Source organism: Pezoporus flaviventris, unplaced genomic scaffold (assembly GCF_033815535.1).
Source record: "Pezoporus flaviventris isolate CSIRO_AGI_PZ_B2104156 unplaced genomic scaffold, CSIRO_AGI_Pfla_v1 ptg000027l, whole genome shotgun sequence".
NCBI classification, from domain to species: domain Eukaryota; kingdom Metazoa; phylum Chordata; class Aves; order Psittaciformes; family Psittacidae; genus Pezoporus; species Pezoporus flaviventris.
Window position 1 is genome coordinate 3,084,311 of NW_026892575.1, and position 20,259 is coordinate 3,104,569.

The 20,259-nt window shown below is 39.5% G+C and overlaps 1 protein-coding gene across 3 annotated transcripts in view; it reads left to right on the forward strand.

Annotated features, from left to right (window-relative positions):
• The first annotated feature begins 1,171 nt into the window (after positions 1-1,171).
• The window catches only part of BEAN1 (brain expressed associated with NEDD4 1), a 55,034-nt gene continuing 35,946 nt past the window's right edge, over positions 1,172-20,259 (forward strand). For 2 of the 3 annotated variants that reach the window (XM_061458467.1, XM_061458468.1), the window contains exons 1-2: positions 1,172-1,317; positions 12,651-12,788. In XM_061458467.1, coding sequence (XP_061314451.1) covers positions 1,287-1,317; positions 12,651-12,788 — 169 coding nt within the window. In that variant the 5' untranslated portion in view covers positions 1,172-1,286. Of the gene's footprint in view, positions 1,318-2,274; positions 2,349-12,650; positions 12,789-20,259 lie in introns of all 3 variants that reach the window. The other variant, XM_061458469.1, reaches the window with a different exon arrangement.

A 20,259-nucleotide genomic window follows, 5' to 3' on the forward strand; every position in this document is an offset into this window, starting at 1 on the left:
GTACAGGTAACCTTGAGCCACAGTGAAACACACTTGTGAACTTCCAGTAAACGTTCATTTCAACTCACTTGCTGCTTGCCTGGAATTAAAAAGAAGAAAGGGAAAGGGGGGGGGGGGGGGAGCTCATCAGTGACAAAAACTTTACAGAAAAAGCAGAGTCCACAAGCTTTCCATCCACCCCAAACTTCATCACAACTTTGAACCTATCACTGCTGAACCAAGAAGAAATTAAACAGCCTACATACTGACAGCAAAATTGCCTCAGTATGAGAGAACTTGCTCTCAAGGCTACAGAGCCACCAAGGGGCAGGGAAGGAAAGAAGGCAGCCTACATACTCGTGAGCATCCATTTCCATTTCTCTCACTCACAGTATCAGTAGGACCACTCTGCAAGTGCCTTCAGGGGCTAACAGATGCACAAGAGAAACAAACTGCCGATGTAACTTGGTTCCTAAAAAAGTTCAAGCTGTTGACAGGACATGCAAAACCAAAAAGACCTTTTTTTCTTGCACTGTCTGCCTAGGCAGCTAACGATATGATTTTCTTAGAGGCAAACAACCAATTATGAAAGCTCATATACTTTAGTACCTACCGCAACCCCATTTTCACTGTCTCTAGCACTAGGGCATTTGTCATTCACAGTGAAATACGTTGCCAGCACCCCTGGTAACAAGTAAATCTTGCTATTGTAAAATGATTTTAGCTCTCACTTGGACTACACTCTTGTCCTGGCCCCCATCCAGACACCACGAATTATTCCCTCTAATCCGGTCCATCCCCTCGGGTTTATTCCCAGGCAGTACCCGCCCCTTCAGAAAAAAATGCTGGTCCGGACTCGGCTTTCCAGCGCCGTTATCCGCCTACGGCTCCTCATCTAAGCAGCAAATCCGCAACCTCCCCAACACTTCCCTTTCCCCAGGAATGCGGAGGGGAGGGGAAGGAGCGGAGCCGGGGTTCCCCCAGACCCCCTGAGCTCAGCGGTCCCCCCCGGCCCGGGCCAGGGACACACATGCGCGCAGCTCCGAGCACTCCGCGAGGCACTCCTCGGCCTACGCCCGCCCCACCGCCCCCGGCTCGGTCCCTGCCAGCCGCGGGGGAAGGCAGGGCAGGGCAGGGCAGGGGCCGGCCCCCATGGGGCGGGGGTCAGCCGTTTGCCCCCGCCCTCCGCTAATGGGCTTCAACTCCGTCCAGCCGCCGCTGCCACTCCGGCCCTGCGCGCAGGAGGAGGCGAAGGGTCGCATCTCCCGGCTGCGCCCGCACCCGCCAGCCAGCCGCGGCGGAGTTGCATGGAGGCACCGGTCCGCGCTGTGCACTGGGGTAAGGCGCGCTGAGCGACGAGCAGCGGCGGGGGGCGGGCTCGGCCGCAGCCGGGCAGGGCTCCACGGAAACTTTCCGGTACTCGGGAAACCCCCTTCCGAGAGAAGGGGGGAGCAGCCCCGAGCCGTGCCGGGAGTGCCGTGCGGGGCGGGAGCACCGGGCTCGGGAGGCTCGCCGAGGCAGGGCAGCGGCGGGATGCGGGCTACAGGGGGCAAGAGCCGCGGCTGTCGCTGTGGCACGGGGCATGGGAGCAGCGTGCGCGCTGGGTGTAAACACAGTACGGGGGCTGTACTACGGCTGACTGACTGCCAGGAGCTTGTGTGTTATAGATTGCAACTGTAGAAGCAAACGAGCCCCTCTTGCAAGAAATCTAACAGGTTTGTTGTTGAGGACACCTTTTTACTCGTGTGTTTTGTTTTGTTGCCTGCAACAAAGAAGTATAAATCTTTGAAGCACAAGTTATAAATATTAAAGCTCAAATGCATAGGGGGAGTATGTGTATCAAATTTTAGAATAAATTTTTTCTCAACCCACTTTGGCACATACAGCCTCCTAATGTATTCAAGATGTACTTAAATTAGGAAACAGTTATTTTGTTTTACAATGGTAGGTGCCTGTTTCAGAGGCCGGGGAATAACTTAACAATAATTAGCATATTTATGTAACACACTGGTGTGTATAGAGGGAAGTTTGAATCCGAGGGGCATTAAGTATTGTTTCCTGAATGGGAGTGATTTGTGGAAATACAGAGCAACAACTTGTTTGGGTTTTTCACCCCCATTTGAGCCACATCTGTGTATATACTCACGAGTCTGATATGTCTACGCCTGCTCCCAAGAGTGGGTGCCCATTAACACCACAGTGTTTCTTCAACTGACAGCTGGTTGCAAAACAAAACCGAACTGCTAAACTGCTATTAAGAAACTTTTTTTTCTCCTTTGATTTTTCCCTCCTCAGTTATTTTCCTCCATCTACCCTCATCCCTGGAAGCTCCATCCATATTGGAATAACCAGCAATTATTCCAATCTCTGTAAGTAGTCTTTTTTCTTTTTTTTCTTTTTTCTTTAACTGCATTAACAGCATGCCTTGCAGCCATGTACAGCTGTAGGAATATTATATTTAAAGTCCTCCAGCAGATAAACATCAATCCATTAAAAAGCAAACAGCTTCCTGGCTAAGAAAACAACTGGGTTAACAGAAATTGACTTAACCGTGTGATCTATATACAGACAAAACTGACAGAAATAAGTGAGAGGATTGTCTGAAAGAGGACCATAAAATTTAGCGCCAGGTACAAGTACTTCAATAGTTTCTTTAAAAAAAAAAATAAAATAAAATAAAAAATCCTTCTTTTCAGCATTTTCTCCTACAAAAAGTTAGCACATTTCTGCTAAACCCCATTTACAAATTGAGTGCACTGACATCAGTCAAAATTTGTATCATTTTGGCACTCACTAGTGAAACAAGTATAGTTAAAAATTACTTCCAGTCATTGAAATAAAATGGTTCCTGACACTTGACTTCCTCCTACTCTCCTTTTTATGACTGACTTTTGTAGTAATTACATGAAAGTTATTTGAAAGGAAATATAACATTACAAGAGCCAATTCTGCCCATGTCAGTGTTTTGGCAGAAAACCGTATGTGTGCAGGGAGCAGAGCGGCATAACCAATCTCTTGGAAGAAAAATGCACATTGGTAAAACTATATGCACAACAATGAAAACAACCAAGATATCTCTCAGAGGAAGTACTTTAGCTCAAGAAAAGCCATGCTGAAATGTAACTAAATTATCATAGAATCCCAGACTGGTTTGGGTTGGAAGGGCCCTTAAAACTCACCTAGCTCCAAACCCCTGCCACAAGCAGGGACACCTTCCACTAGAGCAGGTTGCTTAAAACCCCCTCCAGCGCAGCCTTGAACACTGCCAGGGATGGGGCAGGCATCTTCTCTGGGCACCCTGTGCCAGTGAGTGCCTCAGCACCCTCACAGGAAAGAATTTCTTCCTTATATCTAATCATCTAATTATTACTTCAGTAACAGCTTTCAAGCTAAGATACCCACTACAGGCAAGAGAAATTGTGTGATTAAACCTGAAGTTTAAAGAAAGAAGAGGCAAAGGTTATGTTATTTACTTCAGAACATACATAAAGGAACAATAAAGTCAGGCGGCTGCCATCGGTCATGACTAGAAATATTGTCAAGCTTAACATTTGACGCCACAACCCACCAACTTGGAGAAATAACTCACTCTGTCAATACTAGGTATACATAAGCTTTAACCTGAAGATAACTCGGGTAACTAGGAGCAGAGCTGGGCTGGTAAAGCTGAAGACAGTGAAAAACCAAAGAAATGCAAAGTGGTGTCTTTCAGGTTGCCTGGTAATCTCCTAAACTCCTAGAAAAAACATGTTAAAGTTGGGCTCAGGAGCAAGTGCAAAATCAAGAGCTGCTGATTAAAATTGTTCCCTCTCCAGCTCCCTAATAGATGATGAACTGGCATCACCTAAGTCATAGAAATAAATAGTAACAATACAAAAATTCCAAGAAATTGTGAATGCTTGCATTGGTATAGCTACATGTGGTGGTCTGCTCACATATTAGTGAATTGCCTGTAGACCTGGCAAGGACACTTGTAACACACGTTGTTACAGGTTAATAGTGCAAAAATACTGTTCAGGTTACTTTTCCACACAACTACTGGCTTTCCGCTATGCACAAAATGACATTTCATAGCACTTCATTACACATATAGCCAGTATATGTTTAATTTGGGGATACTTATCAGAACAACACAATTTCTTATCTATTCCTCATTTTCATGTTCCTTGACCCTTAAGCTCACACTTTTCCCTGCCACTGCTCCTCCCTGAGAGACCACTTCATGGCAAGACAACTCTGTATTGTATTAACTTTACATTAGTGGAGTTTTGTAATAGAACTGTTGCAGCAAACCAGTTCAGAGTAAGTGACTATTAGTTCTGTATCTAAGTATTAGTAAATCTTTATGATAACTGTATTCAACTATGTCTCTGCTGTTACATCTAAGAGCACAAGGGATGTCCAGAGATATATAAAACATCCATTTGGATGCATGAATAGGGAAAAACAAGTTATAAAATATGCAGACATCCTTTTAAAATCCAGAATTAAGATTCCTGTGTTATAACCCTTATAGAGCTTACAAAGTTACTCTTGCTAAACAGCACTGTCTCACAAAAATCAAGAAGGAATGAAAAGGTTCATACTGTGCTTCTCCTCTTTCTACATGAAAGCCCACTTAAGCCAGGCAAAGGGACATACTTATTAAAAAGCAAAGACGCAGAAAATCCTGACCTAAGTCCATAAGGCTCTTCAGTAGACGCTTTGGATGCTGTCCCTCAGCATTTGGCTCACACAGTAACAGCACAGCTGTGTTGTCACTGACTACAGCACTGCTAGCTGTGCTCTGAGACCCCAGGATGATGGGGCGAAGGTGGAATAGACTTCTACTCATAAGCAAGGAAATCTTTCTGTACACAGCAAGAATAAAACACTTTCTCCGCTGCTGCAGACTAGGGAGTCTGTAGCTCATGTTCTTGATAGCAAATCCTGTGTTTTTCCCAGAATTATCTCCTAACTCAGTTGGTTTAACACAGTGTCTGGAGGTAAGTACTCGGTGAACTGACCTCACATTCATATTTGAGCCCAGTGCCTCAGTTCAAACATATGAGGTAACTGTAGGCTCTGGGGTTTGTGCAAATATCTTACAATGGTTCTGTTGGCTGCACCAGATTTGAGAAATACAGAAAGATGATATTGCTTCAAGCCTGTGCGTGACATCTCTGCTGTGAGCTGGAGTCCTGGAGTGAGTACATTATGGCAGTAAGTTTAAGAGACAGACTGATAGATCTGCACCAAGATTTCTGCACACCACAGTATATTCCTTTGCACTTGTGGGATGCCTTGAGAAGTGTCAGTGATCAAAGCACCAGCATCTACCATCCATCAGCAGTCTCTTCTCTAACAGAGAATGCCAGAAACTATGTAGGCCTGTGATGCCAGGCAGCAAGGAAGCACACACTCTAGTTGCCCCCTCTTCTTCAAGTGCACAGCAAAATTCAATGCCCAGAATAATCTGATCTTTTTTCCTTCACTGATTTCCTCATCTCCCTCCTCAAAATGCAGACTTTTTCTGAAGGCACCAAAGAGGCTCCCATCTCCCTTTCCTTAAAATCATACCCCGTATCACCCTACAGTTTTCACTTCAGGCTTTAGTGACTCCAGCTGCAGAAGAAGGATGTTCAAATGCCTCCAGAACCCCAAGTCAGAATTCTTTGTTGTTCTACCCAAAAAGTCATATCCTGCTCAGTATCTTTCTGCATCAATTTATTTTATGATGGCTTGAAATCATCTGTTACATCAAAAATTGTTTTTTCACCTTTTCATTTATTAGACTGGAATCTGCACCAGGAAGGTATCAGTTTCTCTCCAAGCCTGAAAATTTTTTGTCGTTCATGAGGATGTAGGCTGACAACTCCAAATAGCTCATTTCCACTGTAACTACTGACTAAACGTTTTGGTTGCAGCAGCTTCTCCCAACTCCTACTTCCCATTCCTGATTTTTTTATATATATATATATATATTTTTTTTTTTTTTTGGTGGAGAGATTAATAGATTAGAATTCATTCCTTTGCAACTATATGCAAAAATACAGATTACAGTTCAAGCACACTCCCTATCAAATATACGTAGAAACGATGCTTTAGTTTTTGAAGGGGATCTCAAACTGGTAGAAGCAGCTGTACTGAGAAACCTCTCAGAAGAGTGGGGTTAGAGGGAATAGGTTTTAGAGGTGCTGAGCAGTATTAACTCTTGCAGTCTGACATTTAATTATAATTATTTGAGCTATACATTCAAGCACCTAAAAATGCAGTAGATGACCACACGTGTATATGCAGGCCATCTTTCAAAGAGATATAGACATCTAATTGATGATGAGCTTTTGTAAAGCCTACTTAAGAGTTTGTGTCCTCAGATGCTTTCAGAATTTGGCCACAAATTCAGAGCTGGCAGAAGCAAGCAATTCAGTTGGCTTTGACAGCATTTATGCAAACAGCGATTCCAGACTTAGTACATACCTTATCCAAGCTAGAACTTCCTGAAATCCCTCAAACTGTTTTTTAGAAACAGTGACATTATATGACATTGTGACTCCTACAGTCTTCAAGTACTGTGTGTGAAGGTAATTCACTGGAGGACACTCCCGCCAAAGCTGCATGATCACTGTCCTTGAGGCAAATAGTGCTTCTAGGACACTTTTGTTTCTTTGGCCTCTTTATGCTAAGTTTCTTATCTTTTAATTGCTGGTTTTAGTGTCAGGTATGTTATTCCTTTTAATTCTATCATTAAAATGAGGAGTTTCAGCAACTGTTTTTCTTTCTTTGTATAAGCATTATAAAAAGAAATAATGAAATACATGCATTTTTTAATTTCTTTTTTCTACTTTTGAATTTCTCCTATTGGCAATAAATCTTTTCCAGTTTCATGGTTTAAGAGAAGCAATTCTGAAAGCATCTGATCTTTATGGGTTTTCAGCATCCTAGCTTTAGTTTAAATTAATTAGCTGCAAAACAGTTGCAGCATTACTTCTACTTTAAAGACCCAACTAAGACAGAAGCTTTATTGCGCTAGGTCCTGCACAAGGGAATTGGCCTTGTCCATCCAGATTGCAGGTGTGCAGGTGTCCAGATAACACAATAGGTAGGTGGAGAAAAAAAGGTTGGCAGAAAATTTGTTTCATATCGCATAGCTATTTAATGAGAAAGTAAGGCTGTCCTGGCTCCTGGACTGGTATCTGTCCATTACTTGGCTCTGACTCTTAATAACACGCTAGCTGCACTAGCTGTTTTCTCTTGCAGCATCTTTTTTTCCATCTGTGTCCAATCCCGTACCTGTCTTTGTTCTTGGGGTTGTCATCCATCAGTTTAAATCCTGACAGAATTATTCTGAAGTTACACTTAACCTCAACTTTCAGTTCCCACTTCCTTAGACGGAAAAGTAGCTACAGCTGGCCTGTATTGTTTTTCTACTTAGATCATAAAAGCAGGTTGGTCTCCCTTCCACTGAAGAACCAAAGGGTATAGAAAAATTAGATATTTTGCATCAGAAAGTTAAACACTTGAGACAGTAGAAGAGCTTTCTGAGTCACTATGAATCATTCAATAGGCTGCTTCTACTTAAACATTAAAAACAGGCCCCTACTTACAAGAATGGGTTAAATCAGAAGTTTCTAGAGCCAAGGACTCAGGATCTTAGAGAGATGAGCTTTACGAAAGAGATCCCAGATCTTCTCAAGGGGAGACTGATACAGTACCCAGCAGAGCATCCAGCAGATTGTGAGCTATTTAGTCCTGGTTGGAAGACTAGGTCTTACTAGGACAAGCTCGTATTGAACTTTGCTTCTAATCTACACTTAACCGTCTCCTCTTATTAACAGAATTTAGTCTTTTGGGGTTATTTACAAGTCAGACCTCTGAAGTACACAGTGGCCATTCACTCTCCAAACTTACATAGTACATAAGTCACTGGCCCAAACTGGCAAGTACAAGATTTTATTTAAGAAGTAGGTCATAGAAATCCCAATGCAGAAGAGACTAGAGGTTTTAGAAATTTGTAAAACATGTTTCCTTGTTGTCATCTTAATGTATTGCCCAAAACTTGCCTCTAAAGGTGCAGTGAGTAGGCAGCCTATTGTGCAATCTTCATTCCCTGCTCAGCAAACAAATGTAAAAACCCTGCAGACTTGAACAGACAATAAAAGCTCTGAATGACAAATTAACACTTCTGATTTATTGCAGGTGCTATACTGACAAGTAGCCCAACAATGTCTAGTCCTTTAGTACTGTAATTATAACTCTGCCTCAGAGACACATCAGGTGAGGAATGTGAATCCAAAGCGACTTCTGGTTTGGCCTGGAACTTGGTGCTAAAGAATGAATACACACACTGCAAAGAGGATCACAAAGAGTACGCTAAGCTACACTAATAATCACGCTCCTCTCATTAAACACGTTTGTGGAATCAGATGTTCCTTTTGAAAGAATATGAGACATTAAATAATACATTGAAGAAGCACTTACAAAATATTCATGCTCATGCTAGAGTATGTGCTGTATAGTAAATTTCTTAGCATCAATCCCAGTCAGAAATCCCAATCAGTCCCAGTGTTTAGGGGAGCACAGAATCAGAATACAACCAACAAAGATTTTGTATGTACATAGAACAGCACAATCCTCGATAGAAACATGATTGGAAACTGTACTTCTGCAACTTGATCCTATTAGCCAACCTGAAAGATGTCAAAAAACTGACAGAAGTCCAAAATAAAAAAAAGGGAAAAAAAAAAAAACAACAGACCTATGTTCAGAGCTGCACTTCTGTCCTGATTATAAACAAAAAGTTCCTATTGAATGAAGCCAGTTGTAAATTGGAACTTTCCCAAAATTGGAGACGCAAAATCATGCTTCAGTAGTGCTGGAGCATCTATAGAGGAAGAAATAAGAACTTTTCCCCAGAATTTTAAATATGCAAAACTGTGATTCCCCAATACAAACAAGGACAGCATGGTAAAATGCAGGGCTAAAGGTAGTATCAAGGTACTATAATAGTATAGAAATAATGTCTGGGTCTCTCCTCTGATTTATGGTTATTGTAAATTTCTTTAGTTGTCATCAATGCAAAAATACTAAGGAATTGAGGGGCACATGAAGCCACCAGAGAGATAAGAATATCTTTCCTTATAGTGTGTTTTGCACAGGTTTGTGTGCCATGTTCATCTAAATCATATAAGCAGAGCATTAAGCATCCAGCTAAAATGTGCCATGTGTTGTTTATTTTCTTATCCTCTCATCATGCTCTAGAGTTGTTGAATCATCTATGTGTCACTGCAGGATCCTTCTGCACCACAACTGTCTTACCACAGCTGGCTAAAAAGGGTTGGAAGCCAGACTGCAGGCAACAAAGAAGACTGATTTTTACAAAGTGCAGAGGGTTCTGCTGCAGACAACAGTTCCTGCTGGTGGCTGATGAGGGCATTACAAGACTCTGTGTTTGATACAAGAACTGAATACCCACTTTAACAGACACATCAATGGTCATATGAATTAAAAAAATAGTAACTTAGGAAAAATACAAATTTGGATACTGTACAATAGCTGTAAACTGTGAAATTTAATGGAATTTAATGGTGCAGATTAATTTTCAACTTGTGGATTAATTTTACGCATCTTAACCTAAATTTGAAGTGATCATTTTGATGTTCTTAAATTACTAATTTTCATTTCAGAAATTCATTCAAAGTTGTGCTGATCTAGAATACAAACCCTGAAAACTATCAGCACACCATTGTGTGGCACGCTTCACCTAGGAATAGATGGGGTTAGTACTGGGAAGTGCTTCCCCAAAAGGGTCTTGTTAGCTCTGTCACCTGTAGTAGAAATTGCTTTCAAATCAACTTTACCTAAGGGTAAAACATACTTTGAAGACAAAATACTTTGTGCTAGCCCCTAGTGATAGAGAAACATCATCTCAGAAAGTCATGCCATTTTCTCACAAATGAAACTATCAGTTTCAAAAGAACTTTCATGGCACAGAGCTTAAAATTATTTGTTCAGTCAGTACAACACTAAACATGATGCCTATCTCTGTCCCTGCCTGCTGCACAGCTATAGGCTTATGCCTCAGTTTCTTCCTCAAAAAAACCTTGACACACTTTAAGTCTTCATGGAGTTTTTTGTTATTTGGCAGCTCCCCTTGAGAATAGATGGAAGACTTGTATCATCTGGATTCAGAAAAGACATAATTTGCTCTTGCTACATCTGGGAAATACAAAATTGGATCTGCCCATATAATTTCTTATAGCTTACAATCCTAATGGATCTCCTTGAAGATAATAAAGCATTGCAGCAGTTTTCTAGCATTTTCATAAAGACTGTATCCCAAAGTGACACAGTTCAACAGCAACTAGCAGAAACAGAAAGCAAGTATGACTTTCTGGATGAGACAGAAGCAGTGTTTGTCTACAGGTGACCAAAGCGGTGAAAAGTAAAACAGGAATTTTATGTGGCAGGAACTGTAGAAAACTTTCTTACATCTCAGAAGTGATGAAATCATAGCAGTGATAGAGGAGAATGGTGTTGAACTAGTGAAAATAGGAACAGTGAACAAAAAACATACAAAAAGGTGTAGACTGGAGGAAGTTCAAAGAGGTTTAAAATAATTAGGGCAACTGCAAAGTAGATTACGAACTAAACAGACTTTATGGGAGAGATAAATATGTGAGATGAATACCAGCATAAGTTACTTTAATTAATTTGCTAATATATTATTTTTATCTTTGCATCATTTTCTTGAAGGTGAATTCCTTTTTGGTATTTGTCATCACTGTGTAACTGCTCTAAAGTTAACAAAAGTTGATCCTATTTACACAATGGCTGTATTGGTACCACAGCCTAGCTGTTGCTTCTATAATATTTTTTCAAAAACCCCAAAACAACCACCATACCACCTCCCTCAGTTTTGGTCATATTTATAAAAGCATTTGAGGGTACTGAGATCTTCCACTGGAGCAGCTGTGTGGAGAATTGGAAATCTCAAACAATTAGTCCAAACTCCACAATTCTGCAGCTACAAAGGATGGCAAAAAGGCTCCAAATCAAAAATACTGGAGAGCAAACAAAAAGGTGATGTAGGAGAACTGTTCATCTTCTGTTGGGTACCAATATGCACAGTAGCCCTCTCTGCCTTTACTTTCAAGAGTGAGTGTTTTTCAAATTGGGCTTGACCTTTTATTTGCCTGTATTTGGAATGTTTTAGACTACTCACATAAAGTAACCTGGATACAGTTCTAATACTCTCATGAAATTTAAAATGGATTTCCAAAGAGTATGCTTGCACAAATGTCTTCCTTGACAAACTTAAAAACTTTTTATTCTGTCATTAATGAACTATTTTCTGTCTATTTTAATTCTTTTTTTTGTTGTTGTTTTGGAAGGCCCTACAAAACTCTGCAACTAGGTGATGTCAGTGTATATACATTTACACACCCAGATGTGCTTGTCAGAAAACACTTTACCTACCATCAAGACAAGATCACTCTCAATAGGGCTGCTGGTGAAATGTGATAAAAAATAAATTACAAAGTAACTAGGAAGGGGTGATTCTGTTACAATAACGACAAGTGATGACACTCGCACCAACACTCACACTTCTTGTGCAAATGTTTTGCCAGTGATTATTGCATAGGCTGAAACTCTGCTTTTCTTAAGCCAGAATCATAGAATCATAAAATGGTTGGGGTTGGAAAGGATCTTAAGATCATCCAGTTCCAACCCCCCTGCCATAGGCAGGGGTATCTCACACTGCACCATGTCATCCAAGGCTCTGTCCAGGCTGGCCTTGAACACTGCCAGTGATGGAGCATTCACCACTTCCTTGGTCAACCTGTTCCAGTGCCAGGGTTACAGGGTTAGGCTGGTATCATCTCTCCCTTTGAGAGTAGGAAATTTCTGTTTATATGTATGCATAAATAGAAAAGAAACCATTGTACGCTACCAAAGAACAAGATAAAACTACTCTTTCTTTATCCCATATCCTGGCAGAGATAAGTGATTCAGTTTTCTACTCAGCCTTCTAGAATCAACAGCAGTCCTGGGAAGTGGCCACAACTGTGGAGCCAGTCAAAGATCTGGCTTGCTGCAGACTAAACGATATAGAATTTAATGTCTCTTCAAGCCAAACCTGAGTTTGTCTCCAGAAAATTACCCAAGGTTTTATTACGATTATTCAAAAAATCCCTCCCTACTATATCAGCCTGAGCCCCCACTCTTAGACGACAAACTGGAAAGTGGTTGTGAGACAGTTACACCTACAGCTAAGTCCTTCAGGTTTATGCAAGATATCAGCTCTGCCTATTTTTCCTCTCATTTATCCATTTTGTGTGTTAAGCTGGAGAAAAGATGAATTGTTTTGGTTTGGATTCTAAAGCATGTAAATCAGTCAGAAGGCTAGGTGCCTGAGAAATGTGGTACCCTTGTGAGTTCTTTGGTGTGCTTCACCTAGACCTCACCTGTCTTGAACACTATTTAAATTATCAGCAACAACAGTACCAGAAATACTTGTTTGAGTCTGAGACCCTTTTAAATCTGACAGAGATGTCTTGATCCAGCCAGGGGTTTCAAAAGCAGGAAGATTAACTTTCAGCTGACTTCTGGTTTTGTTGCTCTGGAAGGAGTTCTTTACACAAAGTCATCTTCATAATTTATGTCAAAGCCACTGTTTCTCCTCCTTTCAGATGAACAGAGCATTCTGCCTTGTGGCAGAAAAGAAGAACTACAGTGGGGTGACAGGCTCTGCCTCTTAAACTGGTTGCTCTGTTGCTGTAAGAACGACTGTGAAAGAGACTACATGTCTGTCAAACTGACATGCTCAAGTAAGTTACCCTTCACTTCCCTAAATTGTGACACAACAGCCTACAAATGTGAATCCATTTGCTTACCAAATCAGTGTTTGTAGCAATGGACTGTTCTAAACATTACATTTTATCTGGTTTTGCTGTTGCAAGGATATGGATATTTAGACGTTTATTTATTCATATGTCTAAATCATTTACACTGCATGCTGATTCCAAGTAGATTAGTGGACAAATATTAGCAGTAGTGGGAATAGAAGATTTGGTTGAGCTCAACATGCGTTAAGCTAATGCATTGTGAAGGCTGCTGCTCTGAAACGCCAGTTGAGGGGGACAAGAAAAATAAATAAATAAAGGGCCTAAAAAAGGCAGTCACCATTGCCAGAAACAATTAGACACTGGCAGCTCTGCAGAGCAGTGACTGCTGGCTGAGCTCTGCATTTGGAAATATTAATGTAAATCAACAAACTGCCAGCTGATTAAAATAATATTTGGGCAGCGGAGAAGTAAGAATTACTGTCAAGTCAGAGAGTGTATTTAAAGGAGTCACAGGGTAACTTTAATAAACAGTGCAGATAGTTTGGCTATTTGTTTTAGAACCAGATTTGTTGCAAATACACAAAAAGTGGGTTGTAATCTCAACAACTGCTGTTTTCTAGAACACTTGGTGATATAACCATCTCAGCTTTTTCTGTTCTTACTTTCTGCTTGTTATGTTTAATTGTTGATGTCAAGCTACAGTTTTATCTGAAACCTTCCTTGTAACATACCCATTTGGTAACTAGCAACATCTAAGAGGACAAATGATTTAATGACTTTTAGACCTCTGTGCTGCACTACAAACAGAACTGATGACCTACTGCTGTCACTAATTATTTGCCAGAAATATTTCCAGACCTGGGGTTTTTAGTTAACACAACAATGTACATTGAAGAACGTAGCTGAAATCTTGCAAGAAGACCACAAGTTACAGCAGGGAGAGCAGACTGACAGCTAATAGCAGATGAAAGTAAACCAGATGAGTTTCAGGAGTGTGCCTAGTACACTCCATCCTCTTAATAAGCATTCAGATGCATCGAGGCAAGATAGCGCTAATTCAAACTAAAACTCTCTGGAACATGCATGGTGTAGACAGCAAGCTGCCTTACCTGTTCAGTCTTACTGATCCCTGTTTGTGACAACACACTACTTGCCTTTTGAGTGGAGTTCAAACACTTACACAACATAAGAACTCTGCAGAACTGATCACAGTCCATTAAGTAGAGCAGGATTTAGGTCAGATCCATGGAGCACAAAAGATTCTGAGTTTATAATTGAGAATTCAGAGGGCTATGGCTAACATGCATGGGAGGACACACATGACTTGAATTTAGCCAAGACTTCAGGTTTTTATGCTCTTAGTTCCTAATCTATTCAGCAGAGATTAAAGCTAGGCATGTGGTTTATTTTTTTTTTCTGAGAAAACATATTTATTGTGGTTGTGGAAGATTTAATGGGAGCACATAAGTTTTGATGATATTGTGTCTTGCCCAGACCACATGAAATCCTTTCAGCAACTTACACATACTGTGTATTATTTTCTGCCCTTCCATAAAGGTGTGCGTAAAGTAAGTAGTGAGTGGCAACAAACTCTTTTTAATATATGTAAACATATTTTTTTTCCAAATGTAAAGCTCTCAATTCAATTGCTAATATAAAAAAACTGGAACGACAGCTGACTATAACAGAGTCAAGTAGTCACACGTTTGCTTTGAAAATGTTAGAGTAGTTAAGAGCCCAAATACACAAAACGATCATTTGCACTGGTTAGAGTGCACACAAAGCAGAAATTGCCTAGAGGAAGAATTCATTATTTTTCAATGGAAAGTCTGATTTGCTCTTCACAGATGAACCTGAGAGCAGAGTGTCATCCAGCGAGGTACTACCATCTGTCACTTCATATATACTTCACAGACACATAAATGGTTGAGACAAGATGAGTGCCAAAGCACCTCTGTCTTGTGTTGGGTTTGCTGAATAACAGCAAGACCTTCTAGAAAATCATCAGCAACAGAAAATCTCTACAGAATGACGAGGCAATTAGATCTGGTGTACTGTCTCATTCTGTGTCATACTGTTCAGACTAGCACTGCTACGCAGTAATAACGGACAAGGCAGGGACAGGTAGAATTTAAAAGCTGACAGTTGTATTTCCCTATGTAGTTTGCATTCGCGTCATGTCTGAACATGACATGACTAAATGAGCACATTAAAAAGTACTTGTGTAGAATTAAAAAAAAGTCACTTTGTGACTCATCTATAGGTAATATTCTGTAATAAGTATATAAGGATCTGTGTGAATATATATAAATATGTATGTATCATCTTTACTCTTTTTCTTTCTGTATGTGTACAAGATAGAGGAACTCCACTTGAGTTATTGTTGTTATTTCTAAATTTCTGCTTTTGTAATACTAAACATTTAGCCCATAAATTAGAAAATACTTTTAGTCATTCTGTCTATTTCAATCTGATGCATTTTAGAATTTCCTGGCAGAAATTCTAAGAACTTGTGATGCCCATTGAAGGCAAGAGTCATTTAAAGTACTGCACCCTTGAGCCATAAATATGAAGGAAAATACCGTACTTTTACATATCAGTTACCATTATCCTTTCTTATTTTAAATTTGATATATTTACTTTACACTTAGCGGCATCATCATTCAGAAATCTAATTTTCTTTTTATTTTGGCCAAGAAAAACTTCCTCTACTTCATATGAAATCCATAAGTAAAAAAAAAACAGGTACAGAGAAGGAAATGTAGTTCCTTATTGCATGTTTTGCTGTTAAAGCAGTAGTAATAGACATCTTTAAAGCCTTTCTCAAGCATATCTATTACTTTGTGTGTTCTTGGACAATTTGTCATGCTGTTACAAGGAAATTGATTCAAAACACAAATAGATTTTTTTTCATGTTTTCAGAGACATGGGGATTGTCTTTTTTTCAGTTGAAAAGGATTTTTTACATACATATGAAAATAGTAGAAATTTACTTTCATTGATTATTTCAAAAACCTAAGAACCTTTTGATAAGTGTCATTAAGTCACTTAAAGTCACTTAACACTTTTTTTTTAACAATAGGTGACTGTAGCATACTATAAAGCTACAACTATCAAAACTATCCCTAGTAGAAAATGTATAGTAGTCATCTCCCTGCATATGTACAGAGACAACATCTGGATTTCCCCACACTCACACAAATTCCCAGCGAAAATTTTTACTTTCCTCTAAATTTCTGTTTCTTCAAGGAAAAAAAGCTGAAGTAATATTTTCTGAGTCAAAATTTTGGTAGTCAGCAGTGTCATCACTAGTATGTGTATTTATGGGTGCACATTACTAACATGCAGTAGAGTTTATTACTATCTGCAGTTATGATGAATTAACTGGAACGGAGGAGAAAAAGACAGCTGTTGGCTGGGCCTGTTTTAAACTCAAACAAAAGCTATAGTCAAAATTGATACCATGCAATATTGTCTACCTTGACTAAAAAAGCCTCAGTGGATGCTAAGCTGATGTTTTGAAATGAGTTTCCATTGGGGTGGAAGCTTATCATTCGCATCATAAATCATAATGTAGAACTAGTATATAGACCACCTCTTTCTTCCACAGCAAGCTCTGTTAAAAATTGTGCCATCACAGCTGCTCACCTCCATCCACTAACTATAAAGAATCATCCTCATAAACCAGTTGGTAGATTGCTTAAAATGAATACTCCCTAACCTGTGCTAAAGACAACACTAGCTGGAGAGGTTAGCTTTATATTTAATTAGGGGGGGTTGAATCAGCTCCTCAGATTTTGCCAGAAGCTTATTAGGAAGTTTTATGTGAGTCTTAAGAATTACTTGGAGAGTAATCCCTAGCAAAAGGAGAAAAACAATAAAAGAAGATGGTGGTATCTTCATAGACATCTCTTCTGGTTGAAGTGTAGCTTATTGAAAGCTTGACCCCAAGAAAGCAGGTTCGAGATGATTTCTTGAACCTAGAAATTCCTGAGTGCAGGAGTTCCTATTGTCTGTATAGAGGTCCTCTCTATATATCGTACTATATAAAGAACTGTCCATGAATGCTGTTCAGATCACAATCCCTGCTTCTAATGGAAGGATTAAGCACACCAGCATATTGCACAGTACTCAACAGGGCAGCAAATGAACTCTGAGTCTACTCACAAGACTTTTCCATGCAATTAGCCAAGCACTTTTACGACAGAATCAATTAAATACATTACCAAGCAGCTGGTGATACTGTCACATAGTATGCAGAGGTCTATTTCTTAAATTCATTACATGGAATGTTTACCAAAGTCCAAAAAAGTACTTCTAATGCTGATAACATGCTTTACTGTTATTTTGTTTAGCTCCTTCGATTTTAATTTTGTTCCACTTCTTTCCCCCACCTCTGGCTTTCTAGAAATCCAAGATACCTTTTAGTAAAGCTGAAAGAGTGGTAACAGTGCTATTTCTATACAACACCTAGTGCTTATGCAGCACATAGACCATAAAGAACACACATATATTTCGTAGCCACATCAAAAAAGGTGTACAATAATTTTACTTTCAAACGTACCCCAACAGGCATCAAACTGGAAAGTTAGAACCTTTTCAGATACTTCTGAAAAGCAGTTCAAAAAAAAAGTTCACTCCCCAGTAAGTACCCACATTCAGGACTTAGGTACTTAATCGTTTCTACTCACAGGCAAGTCTGTTACCAGCATTTGAGACTGCAGAAAGTTTGGTGGACTGCAGCTATACAGGGATTCCCAAGGAAGCTGATCACATACAACTTCATTTGGCAAAGCTGGAATAAAACAGCAATTCAGTCTCAGCTATCAACTAATATAACAGGACAGTCACCCAGAACCACCAGGATAAAATATAGCCACCAAAGTAAAAGGAAGGGGTGTCTTTGCTATCGCCCCAAGAAAATTATTGCATCAATCTGAAAACTGGTCAATCATTCCTGTCAACACTAGGGTTCTTAAAAATGCATCAAAGGCCTTTAAACAAACACACCACTTCAGATTATAGAATCCAAAAGCATGAAGGAAGGTTGTGCTTCTTGCACAAAAACAAAAGGCTTTTCTATGGTGTACACATTAGAAGTTTGTCCAACAGTTTTCTTTTTTTTTTTTGGTCTGAGAAAGCCTTTTATTATTTAAACAGAAATAAACAGCCAAGTTCCTCAGTCTGTTACACGTGCTCACTATGCCCATGCATTCACTATTGTCAGCAGCTAAGTGGAATACACAAGATCTGCTTCTTAAAACACTGACCGTACATCAACCACGGAAGCAGACTAATGATAGAGTAAAAGGGAAATTACTTTAAAAATCACCTCCTGCCCCTGTGTCATTAATACGTAACCTAATATTTAAGATTCACATACTTAGGCATTGGGAGGGAATAAAATGAGAACCTTTTGTTCCAGCATTCATAAAATCAAACACAATTGTGTCTACAGTGGGAGCTCTCTGTACTGGTAACCACTGCCGTGTGGTATCAGTACTTATTTAGAATAAAGACATTTCTTGGTATCAGCTATGCAGGTTAGCAGGATCTCAGAAGTGGAAAGGGCAAAGAAAAAGAGTTGATAAGAAAAGGATTTAGAAATAAATACCTAGGAAGCAGGAAACCAAAAGTGAGAGCTCTTTCTCAACAGTATTACACCAGTTTTACAATCATGTAGCTCACTGAAATCTCTGGTGGCCCACTGTTGTAAGACAAGAATGAGGCCGTGATATTTTGAGGATATCCACCACTATTGTGGGAACTCCACTCACACTGGAACTCTTGACATTATTACCTGTCCACTTATGAGCAAATGGCAGAGACATTCAATGTTTCCTATTTAAGATGGTGAGAAGGATTCCAGAGGGCTTACACACAGAATGGTGATTCTAAAGGGAAGACACACTACAGTAATTTTTATGCATGTATGGGAAAAACTTTGCAGCTAGCCACAATAAAGTCAATTTTCAGGGAAGTGAAGGGAATCAGGAAAATCTTGGATCCCCTAAATCAACATCCACAGTATCTACTGATGGAGTGTTTTACCCTCCATAGTTATCTTGGCTTATAATAGTTACTTAGACTTAAAGTAGTTACTTCCTTAGCTTAATTTTTGCATTTAAGAAGCAAAACACTGACATAAAAGTATTTCATTTAATGTGCAGCTACCATGAAATTCAGCCTAATGGGAAAGAACACGAACAATTTGAAGTGTTTTTCAGTATGCATATATTTGCCTGTTCCTTATTGTATTGGTTAACCAGAATCATCATGTGAAAAAAATGCATTTTTGTCTTTCTCGCTCTTCCTCCCCCTTTCTCTTTCTTGTGCTCTCTTTTCTTAAATTGAATGAAGGTGATTTTTTTGCTGTTAAATCCTTTTGAATCAGAAATAGAACCAGTGCTAAGTCCTAACAAAAGTATTGTATTGCATGTACTCAAGGGAATCTGTCCTGAGAAGCAATGCATGGATTGGTTCCAGTTGAGAAAACAAGCTAGTATTTCCCTTGCTGCAAGAAAAAATCAAATGTATAATCTTTGCTCAAGGGTTAACCATACATCATTTCTCAGAACATACACTCAGAAAAATAGTGTTGGCCTGTAGCACTTCAGATCTACTTGCCTTCACCTCCTCTCTTTCCAGTCTTCTAGCACAGAAGCTGACAAGTACACAAAGATTTTAGTTATCTTTCAGTGTCTCAACTTACCTATGAGCTTTTTTTGCTTTTTTTTTTTTTATGGCTGTATTATCTATCTAGACACTTTCCTGAAATCGTGAGAAATTAGTATTAAAGGCTAAAATTCTGCTTCATATTTAAACCTACATTTTAATTGGAACCAAAGAATTTGCCCCACTGAAGCTAGAGGGTCAGAACCTGTCCAATCATTGCTTCAAGGGTTACATGACTGGAGTCTTTTGTACCAAACAAATAGGTGTCTTTTATGTCACTTGATACTTCTCTGTTTATTATTAAAGTAATTAAACACTGCACAAAACCTTAAAATAACTCTTGTCGCGAAGACTGTAGTCAAGGCTCATATTAACCAGAGCCAAGTTTATGTTTGGTCCAAAAGCTGCATCTACACAGATTGCCTTTCTATTAAGTACCACAGGCCATTTGAATTAATAATCTCCATCACTCTCTATGCAGTTTCTTTATATAAAATCACATTAAAAAATATAAAATATCAAATCCTGCCTAATGGAAGTTCTCTCTAGCGAATCCTGCCTAGAGTCAGCCAGGTTGGTTAACATAATCTTGTCATGAGACTGTTGAGGAAAGTATGTTAGAATACTATCCAGGCTCTGATACTGGATGCTTCCTGTCAGAAAAACAGATTACAAGGGAGGCATAGTACTGTTATTTTAAACAGCTATTACATGAACATAACAGTGCTTGAGATTAGAGAGTGACAACAGTCACTGAAAATACTAAATTTAACCTAAT